Source organism: Stegastes partitus, unplaced genomic scaffold, assembly GCF_000690725.1.
Source record: "Stegastes partitus isolate 25-593 unplaced genomic scaffold, Stegastes_partitus-1.0.2 Scaffold2068, whole genome shotgun sequence".
Taxonomy (NCBI): Eukaryota; Metazoa; Chordata; class Actinopteri; family Pomacentridae; genus Stegastes; species Stegastes partitus.
The window spans coordinates 1,547-24,445 of NW_007579799.1; the positions used below are offsets into that span (position 1 = coordinate 1,547).

General features: G+C 40.5%; 3 protein-coding genes across 3 annotated transcripts in view; 2 read left to right on the forward strand and 1 right to left on the reverse strand.

Annotated features, from left to right (window-relative positions):
- Positions 1-287: 287 nt before the first annotated feature.
- Positions 288-4,988, reverse strand: LOC103373787 (coiled-coil domain-containing protein 94-like). The gene is made up of 8 exons (XM_008303775.1): positions 4,853-4,988; positions 4,465-4,565; positions 3,300-3,444; positions 3,033-3,167; positions 2,764-2,945; positions 2,391-2,541; positions 894-1,065; positions 288-747 (listed from the first exon to the last, which is right to left on the reverse strand). The coding sequence occupies exons 1-8, from the start codon at positions 4,874-4,876 to the stop codon at positions 626-628; spliced, it is 1,032 nt and encodes a 343-aa protein (XP_008301997.1). The 5' UTR covers positions 4,877-4,988; the 3' UTR covers positions 288-625.
- Positions 4,989-8,233: 3,245 nt separating this feature from the next.
- LOC103373788 (cocaine- and amphetamine-regulated transcript protein-like) lies at positions 8,234-9,555 on the forward strand. The gene is made up of 3 exons (XM_008303776.1): positions 8,234-8,368; positions 8,554-8,634; positions 9,448-9,555. The coding sequence occupies exons 1-3, from the start codon at positions 8,234-8,236 to the stop codon at positions 9,553-9,555; spliced, it is 324 nt and encodes a 107-aa protein (XP_008301998.1).
- A 712-nt stretch (positions 9,556-10,267) lies between these two features.
- Positions 10,268-22,899, forward strand: part of LOC103373789 (microtubule-associated protein 1S-like) — a 17,426-nt gene continuing 4,794 nt past the window's right edge. Inside the window, exons 1-7 of the mRNA XM_008303777.1 lie at positions 10,268-10,430; positions 12,373-12,468; positions 14,654-14,736; positions 15,880-16,017; positions 16,807-17,305; positions 17,402-17,488; positions 19,518-22,009. Of these exons, the coding sequence (XP_008301999.1) occupies positions 10,268-10,430; positions 12,373-12,468; positions 14,654-14,736; positions 15,880-16,017; positions 16,807-17,305; positions 17,402-17,488; positions 19,518-22,009 (3,558 nt within the window). The remainder of the gene's footprint in view (positions 10,431-12,372; positions 12,469-14,653; positions 14,737-15,879; positions 16,018-16,806; positions 17,306-17,401; positions 17,489-19,517; positions 22,010-22,899) is intronic.

Consider the following 22,899-nt stretch of genomic DNA (forward strand, 5'->3'; position numbering starts at 1 on the left):
TGCAAGTTATTCGGTACTGATCAATACATTTTGCATGTGCAGCACAAACACTATCACAGGAAAACCAAACATTTAGTGTCTAAAAAAGGCCACAATTGCATTAATGTTAAGAAAACACCCTTGGAAATGCTTTTACATAAGCTCAAGTACTCAGATTAGTTTGTATTTAACACATGCTTATACTCTTGCTTTTTTGATCTAAAAATGTCCTCTTCTTTAGAGGAACACGAATATGAGCATCGCAAAAATCACACTGTTAGACGTAAGAAAAATGTCATCAAAACATGTCAGGTGCAAAGGAGTAAACAGATTTTAATAAACACTAAAATATACAGCGGACACTTTCACAGGGCAGATTTGCCTCATAGATTCAAACATATTTTTCAAGGTTAAAGTCTCAAGAAAAACAGGTTTATTTTTCAGTGGATCTTCTAAAATTGTTCTTGTTTTACTGGATTTGGGCTGCTGACAATAGGATCTCTGCTAACAACCACCCACCAACACCCACTAACTGGTTCATACAGGATTTCATTTTCTGTACAATATTACAGAAAGACCCATATCATTATGTTCCTTTCTGCACCACTTATATAATTGCGTGTCAGTCACTCATGTCATCTTCTCCTCATTCGCTGTCATTGCTGTCACTGTCTGAATACGCCCCCAGCAGGCTGAGAGATGACGAGCCGTTCTGTGTGGCGACGGGTTTAGACGCATTAGTGGAGTTGGCCGTCGGTGCCTTTGAATCTGTAAAGCAAGATAAACAATGAGTTCTGAATCAAAAGCAAACTTTTGATTAAAGAACAAGCAGGACTATTAAATATCAAACACAAATAAAGGATATAATACCTCAGACTTCAAAAATCACTAATAAACTGTAAGAGATGTGTTACCTGACTGAGAGGTGGGAGCAGCAGTCGTCACCACTGGACTGGGTTTGCTGACCGTCACTGCAGTTTTCTTTCGTACGACCAGGGAGCCGAGCGCTCCTTTACTGCCCAGCGTCCCGACACTCCTCTCCCAGCTCTCCGTCTTGGCTCTCTTCACTCCTGCAGCTGAGGCTCCCTGTAGAAAAACAGCATGAGACAATCTACTATTTCCTGCTCACAACATGGCTTCTGTTTAGTTTTTTAGTATCTGCCAGAGTACAGGGAAGCTTTTAGAAACCTGTTCAGTGTTTTTCAGCAATCACCACTCATTGTATTTATGTTGTTAGTGGTGAACTCTGCCACTCTCACATGAAACTTAGATTTCCTTGGATTTATAGAGGGGATAAATGCATTATGACAAACAAAACAAAACAAATAAAACATTGTTACACATGGAAAACATGTTGGCTATAGGATCTTCAACATGTCATCGGAGTTTCCCTCATCTCTGTCCAAGAACTTTTCCAGAGCCGCTGCAGGAGCAGGACACTGAACATTGTCACAGACTCCTCACACCCGCTCCATAAACTGTTTGAACTGCTGCCATCAGACAAACATTTTCGGAGCATTAAAGGAAGAACCTCCAGAATGAGCAACAGCTTCATTCCAGAAGCTGTCAGATGCTGAACTGCTGATCCAGATATGCAAACACTTGTTTATTTAAATTGCTTTAAGTTATTGGTTCCTGTAGAAACACTCTCTCTCATCTTGCCTGTACCACTGTGTATGTACAGCAAAATGACAATAAACTTGACTTGATTTGATTTGATAATTTGATGTCCGAATAGAAATTAAAACTGGATTCAGTTTAGAAGACATAATCTGCTCTTGGCAGTATATTTGGGCTGCTGTTCTTCATTTGAAACTCTGTAATAAGAGACAACAATGAGTTTCTTTTGGGAGAAACTTGGCACCGGATTTGAAAGTCAGTGTCATTAAAACTGTCAGTGTGTTTGTGACAAGGACAGTTCTGTATTTAAGGGGATAAAAGTGGTGAATGTGGTCGACCACAGTTGCCAAAACCTCTAACAACCCTAGCTATAATGTATAATAATGTGTTTTTCTGATCCCACCCCACATTCAAAGGGTTACCTGGCCACAAAAATACCAAAATGAGCTTGGCCTTAGCACACTGGACAGGCTACACCTGGCTGTCAGGTTGGCAGATACGTGAAAACAGAGTCCTGCATACTTATCACAAAGTTTAGGGCTAATGCCAAAAGATATTTGCCAAAAAAAAAACTACAAAACAATACATAGTCCTTTTTTTAAGTCTGTGTAGTTTTGAAAGCGGATGATTTTTAAATATTGCAGGGATTACAGGAACAAAAAGGCACAGCCACAGTTAGAAGAAGAGTTGGAAGTGACAGGACTGAAATCTTAAGGATTATGATCAAAGAACCTTGACAAATATTAGACATTTGAACCCAATCACTCCTGAATGTGAGTGGTTATACACACCTGTGCCTCAGGTGGTTTGTCAGTAGTGAGGATGTCTGTTGGTTTGTCTGAGCTGGACGTCATTGATTGTGCGCTGCTGCTCTCCTCTTCGCTTTCTGAATCAGAGTCGGAGTCTCTGAGTCTTTTCACAAGGGCTCGGTCCAACATCTCTCTGTGAAACAAGCCACACTAATTTATTGACTATTCCTCAGAATTTACACAGATTATTAGAACATGTAAAAAACAACATTTGAGCACACAGGCAAAAGTCACAGTTAACATTTATTTATGCAATAATCTATCTAAGCACTAACTTAATTGTGCAGCAGACGTGACATAATACAGTTTAACCATTGTGTCATTTTTTTTTTTTTTGCAAAACGTTCACACTTACTTTGTTTCACGTTCATCTTCTTCTTTCTCTCTTTCCTTCTCTCTTTTCTCAAGCTCTCTGTACTGGCTGATCATTCCCTCGTAGTCCACCTGAGCCTGCCTCTGGTTCAGCTCCTTCAGCTCCTGGAGGTTCTCCAGAACCTCCATCTCCATCTTGGAATCCTTTGTGCGGTTCTCCAACACCTGGTTGAGGTTTAGACAACCATTAATGCTTCATTCCTAGTGAGAATTTAACTAAAAAAGAAACCAGTAAATTACTTAAACACTGACCTTCATGGGGTTGTTGAGTTCCTCTTCTTCCCTCTCCTCTTGGATTCTCTTCTCCTCTTCCTCAATAAGTTTCTCTGCCTGGAAGTTTCGCGTTGCACCATGCTCCATTGCATAGTCTGTGTTCTCTGGGTCAGTCTATAAAATCAACAACAGATAATAAAGTGTGAGAAATTTTTCTATAACACTAGAGATGTCTCCGCCAGAAAACCACACAAACACAGTAACAGCATCACACAATTCTGTGATAGTCAAAGCATTCACACTCACCTTAAATGTAATCTCAGCAAGACACCGAGTACATTTGATGTAGAAACGGAAGATTGGCAGTCCCATGTACAACTCATTCTGAACAGTCTCTTTACGTGCATTGAACTTCTTTCCCTTGTAGATGTACTCGCCACATGTTTTACACCTGCAAATGAACAGAGAAGCAATGATGACGACACCAAAGCTACAGAACTCATTTACAGAGGCAGAAAATTATCTGTCACCAAGAACCAGCCCCAGTTCTATTATACAAATAAGCAAAATGTAAGAAACTAAATTTTCCTTCACATGAAACAAACCAAACAAGACCTGGATATATTAATTCAAACACCCAATACTATCTGAAAAAGCAGCAATGAGACCAGACAGATTAATCTTTCAACATCTTGGGACCGTTTCAGAAATCAATCTTCTCATTTTAACACATTATCTCTTTGGCTAAATCAAACTCAACCTGAAATTAGTCACGATCGCCATTTAAAAAGAGAGTTTCACCTGAGCCTTGCTTTCACAGACAACGCAAAAAATACAAAGACAGCATTATGAGTTTAGAGAGGATGACTTTGTATGAAGCATCTCATCCATGCATACCTCGTAACATTTCCATATCACTTTCATCTAAGCTCATCTAATCTGCAGCACCACATTAACAAATATGACAAGTATGTAAAGGCAATGGTATTTTGAGTTGTGTGTAGTGATTTAGGGAATACGTTTGCCACATTTCAGCACCAATATTCATCCAAAAACATCACTGAAAGCAAAAGTCCGTGTGCCGAATCACAACCCGCCTTCCTCACTCACTTTGCTTGACAACTTCAAATCTATTAGGCCACAAAATGAAATAGCCGCAAGAAAATTTCACTGGGACAAAAGTGGAAACTAACAGATTTTTAAGCCTCACAAATAGTGATGTCATGTTTGATATTATGCACTATACATCACTTGATGTATGTGTATCATGTCTCGCGTGATTGACAACTATCGCGTTCTTACCGCGGCTCTCTCCGGCAATTCGGCCGTGAGGAACATTAACGGAGTGAATGAATGAGCATATGGATGACTAGAATGCCGTCACTTTAACGGATGAATATATGAAGCAAGCAATGTTCCACGTCCCATCTCTGAAAATGGCTACTGTCAGACACTGGTGAGACAAACATACCTCATATTGAATGGAGCCATCAATCTGACCACATACTGACGATCTTTGGGGAGTTTAAGCTTGGGGATTTTGGACGGATCGAAATCCGGAGGGTAGTATTTCTGTGGAGAGTAAAGCACGTGAAGTCGGCAACTGTAAGCAAAGCTAGCAGTAACGTAGAAGCACGTAAACAATACAGTTTGTAAGATTTGAAGCTAACATAAGTATTTTCTGTAAGTCCAGTATGATTGATAATATCAAAGCTATTAGCTAAGCAACATTACAAACTGTTAGAAACACCTCAGTTAGCTACAATGCTAACGTTAGCTTACTTAGTTACTTCAGCGCATACGCTGTGGGTAACTATTTTAAATTAAACCAACATTAAATTGGTCGTTCGTAGACTTACATTCAAGACTTTTCTTTCAGACATTGTTGCTTTGGCTAGAAAGGCGCCGCAGAGAAAGAAACGTTGGAAGAAACCGACTAAGCTAATCCAAAACACTGCTGCTAGTACGTTGCAGTGTAAACTTCCGGGTGCAACACTTATTAGTTTCCGTCTGTCAAACCGTGCTGCTGCCCCCGAGCGGAAAACGTTAGTTCCTACAACAACATTTTCTGTGAAGGCGTATAAGATGAAGGAGAAGAGCAAACGCTCAGCCAGAGGGAAATATAGGCTATAAAAACACAACTAAGTGTTGGTAAAAGTGAAGATTAATGAAATGAAGAACTTCTTAAACAAATACATTATCATCTATTTATCAACGTTTAGGCCATTTGAACTATCTGTTTGCCTTCATGTAATATGCATATGGAAATATGTAATCAATCAGTAAAAACAAAAAAACACAAGGTTAAAAAACATTGTTTGTGTGTGTGTGTGTGTGTGTTTTTAAAATACATCTTGACTGAACTATTATTTTAGGTTATAGTGCCTGCTTAGGATCTTATTGTCTAATTTGACGTTTGTTTTCTTTTAAAATACTTTGCAGCTTTGTTTTTTTTAAATGTGCTAGATGAAAAAAAAGTTATCATTATCCTTATTAGACAAAATATGATGAACAGAAATTGTATGAGATTCAGGCAATTATGATACATCGATGGGCCTCTGACACACAATGGACAGAGCAAAGAATTTTCTTAAAGTAAATGTATTCTGTGACATTTCTGTTGCTCTCAAGACCAGCTCTGTTTGTTTGTAATTCCCGTGTAGTGTAATAAACTGACAAGTGGACTGCAGATCACTGCCTCTGCTCATTTTCCTCTTCTCAAGTGTATTAGAAACATTTTGAATTATTCAGTGAATGTGGTGGTCATAAAAATTCTGCATCACAGTTGATATTCTGGAGGATGATAAACAAAAACCGGCTTAATATTCATAAACAACCGCCTGTACGTGAGCTGCTGGTGAGATAATTTGTAAGTAAAAACAGACTCTTTGACTTGTGTTTTAAGTATTAAAGTTTGTATTTTTGTTTGAGAGTGTGACAAAATAATACTATAGCAATCCCATTTAACAATATGTTATAAATTAGACTAAAGTAACAATATATGCACATGAAAGAGGTAAATAATGAAGTAACCCAAAGCCAGGAACAGTACTAGTTTAGAATATGATTAGAATACTGCAGTACACACTGTGTGTTGCTGACAAAAGATAAACCAAAGCAGTACGTGCTATGAGATCCCAAACTAGGGAGGGATTATTAAAATGTGCTGCAGCTACAGCATGTTTTAGGTCAGGACTGCCTCTCCTTACTGAGTAAGTGTAAACCAATAACAGGCTCACGAGAGAAGTAAAGAAGCTGGATCTCATCAGGAAAGTGCTCGAGTCACCATGGAAATCATTTTAGGGAATGACAATCTGCATTTGCAGTGAGGTATTGATCATTTTATGGTTGGTCATTAGGGGTGAAAAAGAATCACCACTCTCAAGACAAGGGGTTGAAGTAAAATGACTGTCAGTATTTATATTCTTCTTATCACACTACCTATGGAGGGGCTGGTTCTCTCTGTTCTAGATGATTTGCAGTACCTTGCATAGGACTGTATCACTCTTTTTTCCCTCTTATCCATCATAGGAGTGAAGCTCTCTGTGGCGTGAGTGTAACTTCCTGCATCAGCAGCGTCTCCCTCTAAGAACTCACATTCTCACAGACTATTAGCCGCCTGGAGAAACAGAAAAACAATCCTCAGGATTTTTCCATCAATCATTTTAAAATGTTAGCCCCTTGAAACCTGGTGTCTGTAATGTGAATTATATATCATCCAATTCAGGTAAAAATCTATTTTTCCATCCTTGGTAATAACATCTAATACTGTGAATAGATTAAATATCCACAGACAGTCTATTATTTTGTAACTGCTGTGCAAAATTCCAGCTTCACTCTGGGTCATTTTCTGCACATTAAACACAATGAAAAGTGAACATTTTCCTCTTTTTTAATTTTGCTACATGCATTATGTTGCAACTGTTTTACATGTTTAGATTCACATCCAGCTTGTTCCTAAATGCAATCTGCAGCAGCTATTCCAAACATATAACTGAAGCATACAGAATTGTTTTCAGCGAGAAGCAGAAGAAGGAGAGCTGCAACAGATGGTAAACCTCCACGCAGCACTGATCTCAGGAGCCTCTGAGATCACAGAAGCCTTGTGGCGAATTTTCCAAGACATCTGGAACAAGCTACCTGCCAAGTAGCTTGAAAAGCTGATGACAACTGGTGCTGTTTTAAAGACAAGTCAGTTTATTGTATTCTTTTCTTATGATCAGTAATGACACTATGCATCTGTCATGTCAGTGTCGTATACTGTTTTTCAGTTTTAGTGTATGAATGTGTTAAAATAATACATTAAAAAACACACTTTTTAACTATATTTTCCCATTGCATTAATCCAACCTGAATGAGCCATAAGCCTTAGATGTATTGACCGCTGCCCTGTTTTTAATCTGTCATTTTCAGGAGACAGAGGAGGAGATCACGACCTGCGGGGAGGATGAACGGCCTCTCAGGGTGATAGATCGGTGATGTGGGATCTCTGACATGTTTAAACAGAAGCCCGGCAGCCACACGCGTGTACCTTTGAGGGTGAGGGTTATTCCTACAAAAGGAAATTGGATCTTGATAACAGATTGGTGTCAGCGTGGGTTAACCTGAGGGCTGACTTGGGCTTTATTGAACAGCAGCGACATAAGAAGATGGGCAGAGTAGACCAGCACACATAAAAAAAACATGGTTCATAAGTGAATTTTATTTCATATTTCAGACAAACAGTGCAATTATTTTGTCATCTGGATTTGACAGATTCAGAGTTTTTGTTCAGTGAGGCTTTTATGTATTTGTGGTGACTGATTGTGACACATCAAGCCGACTCATCAGTGACTCACATGTATGTTTGAGTGAAAAGACTCAATGTGCAAACAATAAGGCATACATTAGGATTAAAAAAAGGCCCTTTTGGTGAGAATTCACTGGGATCTGTGGCCCAACTGGAACAAAAAACACTCAAGGAAAAGAGTTGGATTTCTACTCAGCCTATAGATTACTTCAACAAATGTGTTTTATCAAATATAACTCCACCTTTAACCATCAACCTTCAACCTTCCTGTTAAAGACACACAAGGTGCTGACCAGTCAAAGCTCCCATGAATATTTCAGAGGCTGGCTGATGTCAACAGCGCCTATAAAGACAGCTTGTTTTTGGACAGGAGACCCCCAAAGCCGCCACACGTCCAGGAAGCTTTTTTTCCCCCCCAGAAGAAGAGAAGGACTCGTCCTGTTCAGGCACCATGGTCAGCGCACGGACTCTCCTCCTCGCCGTCACCTGCTGCTGCGCGTCCCTGTGGCTCGTTCGCGCAGAGGACTCCTCACTGGAGACGCGCTCGTTGGATTTCCCCCTAAAAAATCAGCAAGAGAAAGACCTGGTGAGAGGTTTTATGTAGCTGTATGGTTGGAAAAGTTATCCTTGTTCTAAGCCACAATCAGTGGAGATTTTACAGTAATACTGTTGCCAGAACTTTAAGTAGCTACATGGATAGTTTGTCTCCAAAACAGACTCGTTTTGTCTATTTTTACCTGCTTAACTTCTCGCATTTGTTTTTCTGTGCAGATTGACGCGCTGCAAGAAGTTCTGGAGAAGCTGAGGAGCAAAGAGATGCCCTTAGAGAAAAAGCTGGGCTGGCTGCCTTCGGTAAGTAAACCAAATAAGAAATACTGTGTTTCTGACAACACTTCAGGACGAATTTATCAACACACAAAAAAGTGACATAAACGACAAGTATCTGTAAAATAATGTAAACATTTTTTTTGTAGAATATTAAAACTGTAATTTTACAGGCATATATTGTAAAATTACAGATTTCTGATGTGGATGTTATGTACAGTTTTTGTGTCTGTGATTTATTTATTTTTCATTTTTTACAGTCAACATGCAAATATATGATTAAAAAACTGTTTTACTAATTTTATTAAATATTACTATATCTGTAATTTAACAAGGGAACACATTTTATTTCAAATAAAGGCAAACATCTGTAAAACAATATGTTTTTTCTGATTTTAATGCAGTAAAAATAGTGTAATTTACAGTCACACATTTTAAAGGAAGGAATTACCGTTTCTAAAAATACCAAGTTTTGATGTGAACATTATTTACAGCTTCTGAATGTTTATACAGTTAAATTAAGGTAAATCAATACTTCTTTGTGATTTTACTAATTATTATCTGTAATTTCACTAAACATGGAAAATCTGTAAAATAGGAGCAAATTGTTATAAGAAAAGTAAAATTCAGTTAAATGGTAAAATTTCATTTTTTTGCAATGAAGAAATGAAGTGTCTCTAATTTTGCTAATATACATAACATACAGACACTTTTTAGTGATGTTCTCTGTGGTTCAAAACCCTGTAATTACCTTTTAGGATTTTATTTGTATTTAGTCTTTTGGTAAGTTTTGTCTGTATGACTTTGCAGTGTAATGATAATTTAATGTTATCTTTTCAGTGTGACGCAGGGGAACCGTGCGCCGTGCGTAAAGGTGCGCGTATCGGCACCCTGTGCAGCTGTCCTCGAGGGACTTCCTGTAACTTCTATGTTCTCAAATGTTTGTAAAGGAGAGAAAAAAAAAAGGCAATAGAAGTGGAAGAAATGACACCGGAGTTTGAAGTGGTAAAAAATGATGAATGTGAAACATGACAGGGAGGCCTGCTACTGTTGTTGTCTCTGTAGAAAAAAAAACTAAAATACGATGTAAAATGTGACATTTTTCTTTTAACCTCGACTGTTCTGAATGTTCTCTGTTCATGTCACGGGAGGAGTGATATGGGTGGGATTGTGGCTACTTGTACTTTCTGAATGTAGTTTTGATCTTAAATGCTGTTTTTTTTTTCAGTTTGTTGTTGTTGTTTCTGTTTATGGAAAAGATTTATTTGTAAGATGAAAAGGTCAATAAATGAGTCTAACTTTTAAACCCTGTTCTGTGTCCACAACTGTTACAAAGGTTGGTTTAATAATTTATTAGACATGCATCACCAACGAGCAGCTGGATTTCATTTTTTCATAAACATCACTTGTTGGTAATTCGCTTTGATTAAATTTCTCCTCCAGACTTAAGGGAGGACGATTAATAAAAATATTTATCGATCCCTTCGCCACGTGTCATCAATAATTCAGCCTCATCTTATACATCCTCTGATGCACGACTGCATTCCAGCGCAGCAGCTGTCATCTCCCTGTAATATCAGAGGCGCTGTCAGCCTTTTTTTTTTTTTTTTCTTTTTTTCTTTTTGTCAATGACATCACATCCAAGCGCAAGTTTTCCAACATGGCGTCCAGCCGGGTGCTGGAGAGGGAGGTCCAGGAGGAGCCGAGGCGCGCTGCGACCGCAAACCTCGACTTCTGCCTCCACAAATACTCCCTGCTCATCATTATCGGACGGACGGCTCGCCTCAGACAGACGGACCACATCAGCAGGGACATTGAACGAGGTAGGGTTTCTTTATTTTATTATCTCCACCCAGTTCTTCCAGCTATGCCATTTTTCCAATTTATAAAAACAAAAAAATCAGATGTCTGCAAGTTCTCGTCGCTGAAATAATCAGAGGGGGGCTGGTACACTGACCACATTGCAGTGTTTATGTAATTTTCTCACATCCACCCTACTGACCGAGGATGCGTCATCTGGCGATGCTCCACCACCATCAGCACCACCTCGTCCCTCCGGGCACATTGTAATTAAAAGCAGTCTGGAGCTGCCGGTTTGTCTTTGTGCCTCGGTTTGTCGTTACGTAAGCTTTTGTGGGAATGTTGCAGGAGGTGTTCAGTCAACACACAGACACTTGTGAGCGATGGTCCATTAACCTTTGTGCGTTTCTGTGCAGCAGTCACTGTGCGTACAGAGACACTGTAGGTAGTAGACAGTGCATGGCCACAATGATCCGTCACACTCTGTGTTGTACTGCTGTGCTGGCTGTAGATGTAAATAAGGAAGGTGCATTGAAGTGCATGTAATTCATGCAAAGCAGGTCAGATAGGGAAATTAAAGCAGGGGTGCAAAGATAGATAGCAGAAAAACAAATGAAGACAGAAAGGTGTTTAGCAGTACAGCTAACTGGGCCAATTAACATTTCATTACTGTCTGCTGAAAGCCTCCAAAATGTCATCAAGTTTTCATGAGCAGAGAAAAACACGCCTGTTTTCAGCTTTTTGGCAGTGCATTTTTTATGAAAGCTCATATGTGTTTGCAATTAAACATTTATTTTCATGATCAGTTTGTTATTTTTTTTGATAGTTTTGTCTACAAAATGTCAGACAAATGCATCTTCAACTCCCCTTCATCGTCCAAACCCAAAAAATGTTCAGTTTGTTTTAGTGTGTGTGAAGGAAAAACATCAAATCATCTCATCTGAGCAGGTAAAACAGCAACTATTTGCCAAATTGATCATTAATGGACTCATTTAATCGTCTTGTAGATTTAATCCCATGATTCATTTACCTTAAAAAGTGCATAAAGTGTCCTTTCAACCCATGAAAGAGCGCCTGATCCTTTGGTTATATCTGAGTTCGATTTGCTTTTTTAGTTTGCATGCATTATATCATGTGTTTGGTGCAAAATTACCCAACGTACATACACACCAAGAACATACTGAGCCCATATTTACACAAAAAAGGTTGATAAACTATTTTTTTCATCACAATAGAAGAACCTCTTTAAGTGGAGGGCTTTTTAGAATTTTGAAATGGTCATAGTATGTTTATAAGGTTAACTTTTAGGCAGCAAATAGTGTGTAAAGCAGCTAAAACTACAGGCAACAGACTGCTTACAGATGTATTAGGGTGTGTTATAATAGAAGCCACAGTGTTTGTACCACATGATCTGTATGTGCAAAAAATGAAGAAGAAAAAAAGAGTTAAGCACATGTATTCTGTTGTTTAAGATGCACTCTATTGATTCTTCACTGGATAAATTTACATGTTACAGCAGCTGGATATAGATTAGGAACAAAAGAAGCAGGACATGAATGACAATAGTACAGTAAAGCTCAGAATAAACAATAAAGGTCTCATAAACACAATATGCAATTTACGTATGGACATGTACAGCTTAATGAGTGTTACAGAATACAGGAAGCTTTTATTGCCAAGTGAGCTCGAACACACAAGGAGTCTGACATGGTGAATGAAACTGTGGTGCTCAACAACAAGAAGAAGACGGGCAATAAATATAGAAATCTAAATCTACAAAATTCTAAATAAAATATTATATGTAAAGTATAAAAGTACTATGTAAATAAAAGGTGCTGTGTAAGGGAGTGTTACCAACAGTGATGACATTTGTGCGTTACAACCTTTACATATTTTTTTAGTTTGGGATGTGGGTTGTTTACGACGTTGCACTTTATTTGACATCATGCACCTTCATGCCGTCAGGTATTCGGTCATGGGACGTGGACTTAAAATCCTGTAACCTGAACCTGTACCTACAAGAGTTCCTCTCCCACCACACAGCGTCCTTTAAAGGTGCGGGTAAGAAATTCTTACATTAATTTATCCTCTCAACACTCACCGGTCCGAATATGAGCCGTGCAAAAACTGTATTTCTAATGGTTTTGGCCCCCAACAATGCATCGTTTCACAGAACAAAGCGTGATGATTCAGCTTCTTACTTAGTTCCTTTGACGCTGGTTTCTTACCTTCTCTGTCATACTTGTTGAATGGCTGTGTGCCGCAGACTACTTTCACTGTTTTCACCGAGCTTTCAGTCTTTTTTTTTAGTAAAAATGGGGGTGAATGTTAAGAGGATACATGATCCTTCTTGCCCCAAACTCTTTGACCCCTCAGAAAGCCCCCATCTCCATGGTAACACTCCACCTCAGCCCAGAGGAAGGAAGGAAGGAAAGTGGAGGAGCAGTTAGAGTAACAAGGGTGGGACCTCAGGACAGAAAACAATAGAAACCTGCAGCCGAGTGGTGCCACCTCTCTTTCTGTCTCTAGATCCTTTTAGTATGCAGAAGGCAACTGAACAAAATGGTAGAAAAACAGGCAGACAAACATCAGTGTCAGTCAGTCGTGTTACAGCCGAGCTGTGGGGTGATGAACACAGTCAGGGAGCAGACATTTCTCTTTCAAACGAGGACAAAGTGGCACACAGAAAGGTTGCCTGTTCTGGTAAATACTGCAGTGAAAGCTGTTCTTAATAAGAGCTTACGTGTTATTTTGGCTGTCAAGGTTTTCCAAAATGGAGGGATTTGACATTTTCTGTGAGATGGAGAGTGCAGTGATGGGGATGCATTTTGGGAAATGCATTTTTTCACATTGCTGCCAAAAGTTAGATGAAAAGATCGATATCGCCGTCATGCCTTCACAGTGAATATGCAGCTGAAACCAGCAGCTGGTTAACCGAGCTCGACACAAAGCCCCAAAGCAGAGAGAATAGTTGTCTTGGGTGTGACAAAATACACCCAACGTTATCTGTCAAGCTCACTATTTGCATTCTTTTTATTCAAATTGTTCAAACGGCACATTGAGTTTTCACTCCAGGAAGTCACTGCTCCCGGCCTAGAAATAGACCGGAACAGGCGTCGATGGATTATTGGCCCGGTTGAATATCAAATCCAATAGTCAGCATTTGTCCAAGCATCGGTATTGTTATTTTTACAATAAAAGAAGAAAAGATTCCTGAAATAACAAATGAATTTCTAAACTATGTGTGCAGTAACAGACTGTCAATGCTGACGGATGGATCTTGAAAACTCCTTTAATAAAACATGTATAAATGTAACACACAGCAAAGCTTTGTGTTGGAGTCATTTGAAAATTTGACACCAAAATTTTGCTGCAAATATAAATCCAATCCAAATATCTGCTATCCGTCTCCTAAATGAGTAATAGTTGTTATCAACTTTTAGAAAATCAAATGGCCGCTTGTCTGGCATATCAGTCTCCATAAAAATGTCCCTTTACTTTGTGTTAAGATTAAACAATGAAAATACCAAATTGTGAGCTTTTGAGGTACCAAAAGACTGATTGTGTCACCTTAACAAAGAGGTCAGTTGTTCTGCTCATTCCAGTCTTAATGCTAAGTTAATGCTAATGCTAAGCTTCATGTTTAATGTAATGAAATTAGAGGGATACTGATGGAAAAGGAAAGGAATCAGCATATTCTCCAAAATGCTGAACTGTATCTATAAACGTAGAATCACAGTGTGCACATTTCAGCTTGTGCATACCATCACATCACAAGACACAAAGGGAAAGATGTAATTCACTGAAATATCCAGTTGGAAGAATGGCTGCTTGTTTGCCTTTGTTTACATGGGGACAAAGAAACTTTTCTTCATATTTGGGTCATTATTTTCTGGTCGGCTGTCTGTCTCTGTATCCTCGGACATTCATGCACTTCCCCTCAGACTGGATTTCCTTTGCAGATTGAGCAAACTTGGCATCTCGTCTTCAGACAGTCTAACCGACTCAGCTGTTCCACTCTTCTTCCTTCCTCTTCTCCGCTCAGTGAGTCTATAAGCCGTCCGGTTATCCCAGTTCACTTTCGCATTCGGCTCCCTTCCCGGTCGCTCGGGGCTCCTCGGATCTGTCGGCTTGTTTCACTCAGCTCTGACTTTCCACATCTCCTGTTCCTGCTTCCCTTTGGATGTCTGTCCTTCTCTTCCTCTCTATTGTTTTCTTCTCTCTCTCTCTGTCTCTGCGTCTTCAGGGCAGAAGTGTCTGCGCCACTGTACCAGAGTGTTGGACACTCAGGTGCTGATCAGTCCATCTCAGGAACAGGTTCACTCAGAGGTAAAGGGGATAAAAGACGTGTAAAGGGGTTACAGTGAAGCAGTGGTGTGATTATTTGAGTTTTGTTTTATCTTTCAGAAAGTGTTTAGTGATAAAAAAATCAACTAAATTTCAGGTTTTGTTCTAAAACTGAGCTGGAAATGTTATTTAAGAATATTTTAAAGCAGTTTGAACAGGGATTTGACAGACTAACATGATTTTCACATGGCTGCAGATAATGTTATTTAAAAAAATGAAGTGTTTTCATGTGATTCATATGAAGTCTGCAATTTATGTTCCTCACAAAATAGTGAAACTTACCCATCACAATTTTCCATAATGTCTTCAAAGGACTTGTTTTGTCCAAACAAAAGGCCAAAACTGTAAGATAATGAATTCACAATTACATAAAACAGCCCAGCTCGATGGTTTTTGGTTCTAAAAATGTTGAGAAACTTCTGCACAGCTCTAGTTATGTTTTCACTGTGAAGTTTCGTTTTTGTTCTAAAAGTGTTGAGAAACTTCTGCAAAGTTCCAACAATGGTTTCATTTTTGTTGAAGTTTCGCTTTTTGTTCCCATGATGTTCTTCTTAAAGGGAATGTTCTTCAAACATTTTTTGAATGTAGCATTGAGAAAGCCCTTCCTTTGTCCTCGTGTAACATTTTGGGAACATTTTATTGAAGAACTTCCTCAACCTCCCCAAAACATCCAGAGAACATTGCAGGCAAAATGTTCTATATTTGTTAATGTGTTACATTGCAGGAGCGTTTTCTTAAACACATTCTGTCATCAGAGGCCTTTAGAGGATTTAGAAAACATTTTTTGAATGTTTTTTTTTTTCTTATCATGTAACATAATCTGACAACATTCTCCAAACATTCTCTAAAACATGTTATTTAACTTTTAAGCTCACAGGAACATTACTTCAAATGATAAATATCCTTAATACGTTCCTGGAACATTAGATCAAAACATTTTTTACAAACATTATTAGAACTCACAGGTAATGTTTGCCAATGTTGTGGAAACATTCCCTGTCTTTTTTTTTTTACTCTTTAATGAGTCCTGCCTTACTCCTACATTTTTCTCTCTTCAGTGATATTTATTTAATTCTTCTGTACTGCTCGTCCGTTAACGACTGATTTTTTTCCCGCCCTGGTCAGGTGTTCGCTCTGCTGTCCAGGGAATCGGCTCACAAGCTGTTGATCTTGGCGGGTCTGAGTGAAGAAGAAAGTGGAGACCTGCTCTTTCACAAAGGACTGTTTTCACCACACCAGCTCAAACAAATCATTACAGAGCAGGTACAATGTCTCCCTCTGGTTTTTATCGCCTTGTCTGTGTTTGTATGGAGTATTAAATCACTTATGAAGGAATGCTCAAACTTAAAGATGTGGACCTGAATGCACAAACTTAAGCTAAGAAGAAGAGAAGAACACCTGCGTAGCTGAATGACCTGAATGTAGAACCAGTATCACGACAGAACTGTGTTTCAGCACAATCACAACTATAAATCTCAGTTTTCAAGCTGACAGAACCAACGTTGCAGGAATAAAAACTCTAATATGAACACACAGATTTAGAGCAGTGATTGATCTTTACTTTTTTCTCTAGATTTTTTTTGATTATTTTCTTGATTATTTGTTTGGTTTAAAGTGTAAAAATTTCCCAATTTAGGGGTCAGTTTGCTCGCTTTGGTTGACTTACTTCACAAAACCCCAAATCTCTTCAATTTATTAATATATAAAATAGAGAAAAACACCAAATCCTCACAATTGTGAAGCAAGAACCAATAAATATTCGGTAGTTTGTCTTGAAAATGTACTGTTGGCAGTTAGCTGGTTCTTTTTCCAATGCCCAACGTTTTTACATAAACACAACATTTGTAACATTTTCAGTAAGGATTCCTTAAATCCAGCTACCAAAGAGCTGAGGGGACATTTCAACAATAGTTTTCACTTCCTCGTTGATGAAAAATAAAGTTGCAAATGTTTGACTTTCCTGTAAAGATTGCGAAACATTTTTTCTTTTAAATTAACAACAACAAACCCCCCCCCCTACAAATATATGCTGAGAAACTTCTCTTTCTTCAGTTTCTAGATCAAGAAAGCTCTGCCTCCTCCAAGATCAACCTGACCCTCAGCTGCCCGAACATTGGCCAGTGGAGGAAGACTCTCTTGGGGAACCAGCCCCTGCAGGGTCCCTTAACTCTCCACATTAATCCCCCAGAGGTGCTGCCTGCCATGGAGGCTCTGGGGGAATTCACGTCTCTCATCTCCGGCACCGTTTGCCCTCCTTCCCCCTTTGACCTCCTGCCACCTCCGACCACCGTGGGTTTCCTAAAGCTGTCCCGGCCCTGCTGCTACGTGTTCCCTGCCGGCCGTGGCGACTGTGCCTTCTTTGCCGTCAACGGGTTCACGGTGCTGGTGGACGGAGGCTCAGACTCTCAGGCCTGTTTCTGGAAGCTGGTCCGCCACCTCGACCGAGTTGATGCCGTTTTATTGACACACGTCGGGACGGAGAACCTCCCCGGTGTCGTCTCTTTCCTGGAGAGGAAGGTGGCCGAGGTGGAGCTGAGCACTGATGTCAAAGGTGAGATAATAACTTTATTTCAGGCAATAATGAAAAAAAAATTCTCTTTATTGGCTTGCTCTGGGTTTCTGTCTTTACACTCTTTTCTCTGTGCAGATGATTTATCCAAGAGGCTCATCTCTCCAGAGCTTGGAGTTGTGTTCTTTAACGCCCCCAGCAGGTTGCAGATGGAACAACAGCTTTGTGAGTGTTGCGTTAAAATCTGCACTCATATAACACAAAAGATTTACAGCAATGAACAAACGTTTACATAAAGACCATGTAGATCATGGCTGTCTTGGATCTACAGGGACTCCTACAACTCTTCATTTCCTATGATGGCATCCCTGACACATTTGTCATAAAAAGAAAGAAAGAAAGAAAGAAAGAAAGAAAGAAAGAAAGAAAGAAAGAAAGAAAGAAAGAAAGAAAGAATGTATTTTTGATTATAGATTGATTATAGGACTTCTGGAAATATAACAAAACTTGAATTTTTGAGTTTTGGTGAATTCGAAAGTTGCGTCAATCAGATTTTCTTAGTTTTTCTTATTATCCCACCTTCTTATGGGTGATTACGACTGACTACAGTTGCTGACTCCTCTGAGGAAGTTAAATAGGGCCCATTTGACACATTCGTCAGACTCTGCCACAAACACTATAGTGGGAAAGTCTAAGAAGCTTAGATCTGCTCCCAAAATCAACTTTGCAAGCAATTTTTTGTAAGTTTAAAACGCTGTGCTCAGGAAGAAAACACAAACTTTTCAAAGACATCTGTTCAGGGTGGCCGAGAGTTAAACAAAAATCCCTTAAAAGCAGGTCTGCAATAAGTTAGAAACTGCTGGACCACAGCTGTCCACAGTCAAGCGTGTTTTACATCGTCATGAGCTGAGAAGCTGCCGTGAAACACACAAACCCTTCCACTAGAAATGACAGCTTAAGGCTTGTCTGGAGTTCGTTGCTAATCACATGGACAAAGAAAAAGCCTTCTGGAGGAAAGTTTTGTGGTCAAATATTGAGCCACAATGACCAGAAATATGCTTGAGGTGAGGCCTTTAACCCCCAAAACACCAAAAATACCCACAAGCATGGAGATGGTATTATTATACTCTGGTGCTGTTTTGCAGTTGACCTAAGTAGACCTAAGTAAAGTAAAAGGAATAATAAAGAAGGACGATTACCTCCACATTCCTCAGTAAAGCCTAAAATCATTGGCCAGGAGGTTGGGTCTTGGATGCAGTTGAGTGTTCCAACAAGACAATGACCCCAAACATAAACAACATTATTGAATTTATAAATAAAGTATTTTTCATTTCATTTTCATTCATAATAATAAATAATTGATCAGATTTATGTAGCGCTTTTCTAGACACTCAAAGACGCTTTACACTGTCAACTATTCATTCACATTCATTCTGGTGGTGGTAGCTACGATTGTAGCCACAGCTGACTGACAGAGGCTGCCATTCTGCCCCTCCGACCACCACCTCAAACAATCCATTCATACACATTCACACTAGGCAAGGTGGGTGAAGTTTCTTGCCTAAGGACACAACGACCACGAAACAGGTTACAGGGCAGAATCGAACCGCCGACCTTCCGATCATCGACCGACTCGCTCTACCACCTGAGCCACAGCCGCCCGAACATACGTCAAAAGTGGTAAAGACATGGCTAAATCAGGCTAGACTTAAGGTTTTAGACTGCCCTCCCCAAAGTCCTGGCTTAAACCACATTCAAGTCTCTGTTAGAAATCCAACAAATTTAGTTAAACTGCATAGATTCTTACAGGAGGAGTGGTAAAAATAAATAAATACAACCAAAAGTTTGGCTGGCTCCCAAAAGCACCTAAATAAAGTGGAAATGGGCAAAGGACATTCAAATATTAGCATTGCTGTCTGCATATTTTTGATCCAGCAGATTTTGTTAGATTTCCAGAATGCCTTGAATAAATCTATTAAAAAGAACTAAAATGCATGATTGTTTGTTTTTTTTGTAACTAGGACACAGGTGTTTCAATGATTCCAACACAGAAAATTAAGAGTTGTGGGAGACACTGGAAACTCAAGACTGTTACGGTATACATTATCTTTGTGAGCGTACTTTTGTTCATGAGTGTAAATGAACAGAGAACATCAAATCCAACCAGCTGCACCATCCTCTTGCATCTGATTTGGTAATTATAAAAAGTAATATGAGTTACTGGTGATATAACTTGTCTTTTTGATCTTGTCAGGTGTGGACAATGTATTGAAGAGCACACACCAGGCGTCCGTAACCCTACAGTTGCTAAAGAAGTTAGACATCAGGCCACAGCCGATGTTTCGACCTCAAGGAGTGCCTATTGAGTCGCTGACCCTGTTCCAAAAGATGGGAGTGGGACAGCTGGATTTATACATCCTCACCCCAGGCAAAAACAGCCAAGAGTACCAGACATTCATGCAAAACTGGCCTGACGGAGTGTCATCAGCATCTAAATCCCAAACTCTCCCTCTCACCGCTTTGGCCTCAGTGTCTGCCCTGCTTGTGTGGCATCCAGCATGTCCTCAAGAGAAGGTGGTCAGGGTGCTGTTTCCTGGCGTCACCCCCCAGGCGAAGCTGCTGCAGGGGCTGGAGAAGCTGAAGGGGCTGGCCTTCCTCCAGAAGCCCACAGTGACTACTGGAGACTTAGAGAGGCTGGGGGAAGACAGGAAGACCAAGAGGACAGAGAGCCAGGACAGCGGCAAGTCGCAGGGGAAGGAGGGGACACCCAAACATGGGAAAGAGCGAGGAGGAGTTAAAGATGAAGGGAAGGATGTATCGTTGAAGGAAAAAGGGAAATCGTTGAATGGAGTTGCTACAAGGGATACTGATAAAACCAAAATCAAAGAGGCAGGCATGAAGCACAAAGCCGCATTATCAGAGAAGAACACTTCAAAAAAAGCAGGAGGGAAAGACGGGAAAAAAGAGAAGCCAGGCAACAAAGAGGAGAACGGTGTTACAAAGAACGATCAGGCGAAGAAGAACGGCGTCCCATCCAAACCAAAGAATGAAAACAAAACGAAGCTCAAGAAGGAAGCAAAAAATGACTCGAAAACGGGAGAGAAGAAAACACGAAAGCCATCCGGAAAGGAGGCAAATGATGGCAAGAAGGTCAGCGCAAATACCGAACTGCCAAATAACCACTCAACAAAATCGGATGCTGGGGCTGTGTTAAAAATCCCAGAGCAGGAGAGTCAAAAAACAGAGAAAGAGTCTGAGGAGAACCCCTGTGAATCCAAAATTTCTACCCCTGAGGATATGACAGCTGATTTTCTCAGGCTCCGGGAGGAAACCGAAGTAGAGGAGGTGCAGGTGGAAACAGCAGATAAAGACGAGCAGAAAAACAGCGAGTCAGGAAATGAAAAGAGCCTTGGAGGCCCGAGTGAGGATACGTGTAATGAAACGGCTGCAGGATCGGTGGAAAAAGAAGCAGGTGGTTCAGGGAAAATGGAAGAAGAGAGTGGTGATAATGGACATATGTCTGGGAGTGGTGAGAAAGCTGACGTGGAGCTGAAGAAACAGCTTGTAGATCAGCCAGGAAATACTGCCAAGCCTGCAAGGGTTGTAGGTTTCCCATCTCCCTTTAACAAGGCGCCAAAGGACGAGCCGCTGGACTTAACCCCGACGGAGTACACTCTTCTGGACGGGGCTCTGAGAAACAGCCCTCCTTCACAGTCCTCACCAGGAAAGCTGGCCCCGAACAGTCCCGACGAGGAGACTGTGGAACAGGCCTCCCCGGACTCACGGCCCAACAGCGCCGGCCACACTCCCTACTGTCTGTCCCCAGATGATGTGTGGTGCAACAGGGCCACTCTGAGCAGGCTACAGGCCCAGATGAGTGACTCAGATTCAGGTGATGTCAACCACCCAAATGGGTCTTCACAGCAAAATGAGGGGCTGCCATGTCAGCCCAAAAGTACCCCAGAGAGCCACTCAAACCCCAGAGAGAAGCACATAAGTTTCCTTTCTTTAGGTTCATTTAAAGACGTATCTTCAGACCCCTCTCCGTCTGTGGCCACCACCACCACCACGACACACTCCATGCCAGCAGAGGTGAGCTCGCCTCAGTCCACAGAAGTCGACGAGTCGCTGTCCATGTCCTTCGAGCAGGGACCGACCACTGTGAGCCAGAGAGAGGGAGACGACAGCGTCTATCACTCCCACTCCAACGGAGGCCATTTTGTAGGAATGTCTTTACAGATGAAGAAGCCTCCCAGATCTTTAGGCTCTGAGATGGGCCGACCTCTGGCTCCGAACACACTTCATTTAGAGGCGTCTGCTCACGATGTAGACCTCTGTCTGGTTTCTCCTTGTGAATTCAAGCATTTCAAACCACCTGACTCCAGCTCAGGGGCCAGCGAGGCCTCCAGGGGAGCTCCGCATCAGCACGGCAACAACAACAACAACCCCAAGGACACGTCGCCCAGTGAATCGAACGCGCCCGCCTGCACAGAGGACTGTCCGTCCACCACAGCAGATGGAGCTCTGGACTCGGATGAGGAGGATTCGTGCAGCGAGCCGTCGAACTCCCCGCACGAGCTTCGCGGCAGTCAAGCTCTGCCCCCGGACCCTCCTCCGGCCCCCCTCAGGGACAGTCCTCCCCTGCCTCCACATCCTGACGCCTCCATGCCAGTTCCTCAGTCTGACTCCGATGCTCACGGGAAAAGAGTAAAAACTGCAGGCACACGAGGGAAAAAGATGTCAGGGGTGAGTTTTTTTGTGTTAAAACTGTGTCTAGGCCCATTTTTAGATGATTTGTTGGTTTATAAATTGTTCAGGGGGAAAAAAAAAAGTCAATCGAAGGAGGATTTCAACTTTTTTTTTTTCTCTTTTGCACACTTAAATTGCACGTTAAATTTTTTGCAAAAAATGTCCTGTTCTCGAGAAGGCTGCTGGAGTGAAGGGTGCTGAGCAGTTTGAGAAAAATAATTTAATTTACATTAAATTCATGCCAGATAAATCCCACTTAAGATAACCAAGAACTAGACAGCTGAAGTCCAACTGTGTGGCTCAGTCTTGGCCACGGCTGAGAGGTTTTATCTAGTTTAGGGAAGTAAAAGCAACTCAAATGATGATCACAGATATAATATGAAAACATATGTGACATTTTAAAACAGATTTGCTTTGGTTTGAAACGTGGTTTTCTCCTTTACATGCACCTTTTTATGCAAAACAATGTCAGTAAAGCAAACGAAACTTAAAAATGGATTCCCTACATAAGCGAAACTATTCTTTTATGATGTCGGCAAGAAAACGTGTTTTATCACCACAGCTGTGATGTAAATATTGTATTTCAGCACTATTGTTGTCCTTACTTGTGTAATTCCAAGTAATGATTCATAAATATTCATAAAAGTCATCCACATGCAAAAAAAATAACCTTTTAAGCTCCACTTTTTAAAATTATAACCTATAATAAATCTTAAGGCAAACACAATTTATTTTGAAGACATTTGTTCAAATTTTGTGTAATATAATTCTGCTTTTTTTTTTTTTTTTTTTAATCACCAGGTTATTGAAGGCCCCCAGAAACTCAGCTCAGGGAAAAGCAGGACAGGAAGCCAAAGTGGAGTCACAAAGGGGAACGCGTCTTCTAC

Coding starts and splice junctions, on each gene's coding strand:
- LOC103373787 (XM_008303775.1), bottom strand. CDS start 4,876: ATGTCTGAAAGAAAAGTCTTGAAT. Junction 4,566..4,852: donor CTGAAAGAAAAGTCTTGAAT/GTAAGTCTACGA, acceptor TACTCTCCACAG/AAATACTACCCTCCGGATTT. Junction 3,168..3,299: donor TTGCTGAGATTACATTTAAG/GTGAGTGTGAAT, acceptor TTGATTTTATAG/ACTGACCCAGAGAACACAGA.
- LOC103373788 (XM_008303776.1), top strand. CDS start 8,234: ATGGTCAGCGCACGGACTCTCCTCCTCGCCGTCACCTGCTGCTGCGCG. Junction 8,369..8,553: donor ATCAGCAAGAGAAAGACCTG/GTGAGAGGTTTT, acceptor TTTTCTGTGCAG/ATTGACGCGCTGCAAGAAGT. Junction 8,635..9,447: donor AGCTGGGCTGGCTGCCTTCG/GTAAGTAAACCA, acceptor TTATCTTTTCAG/TGTGACGCAGGGGAACCGTG.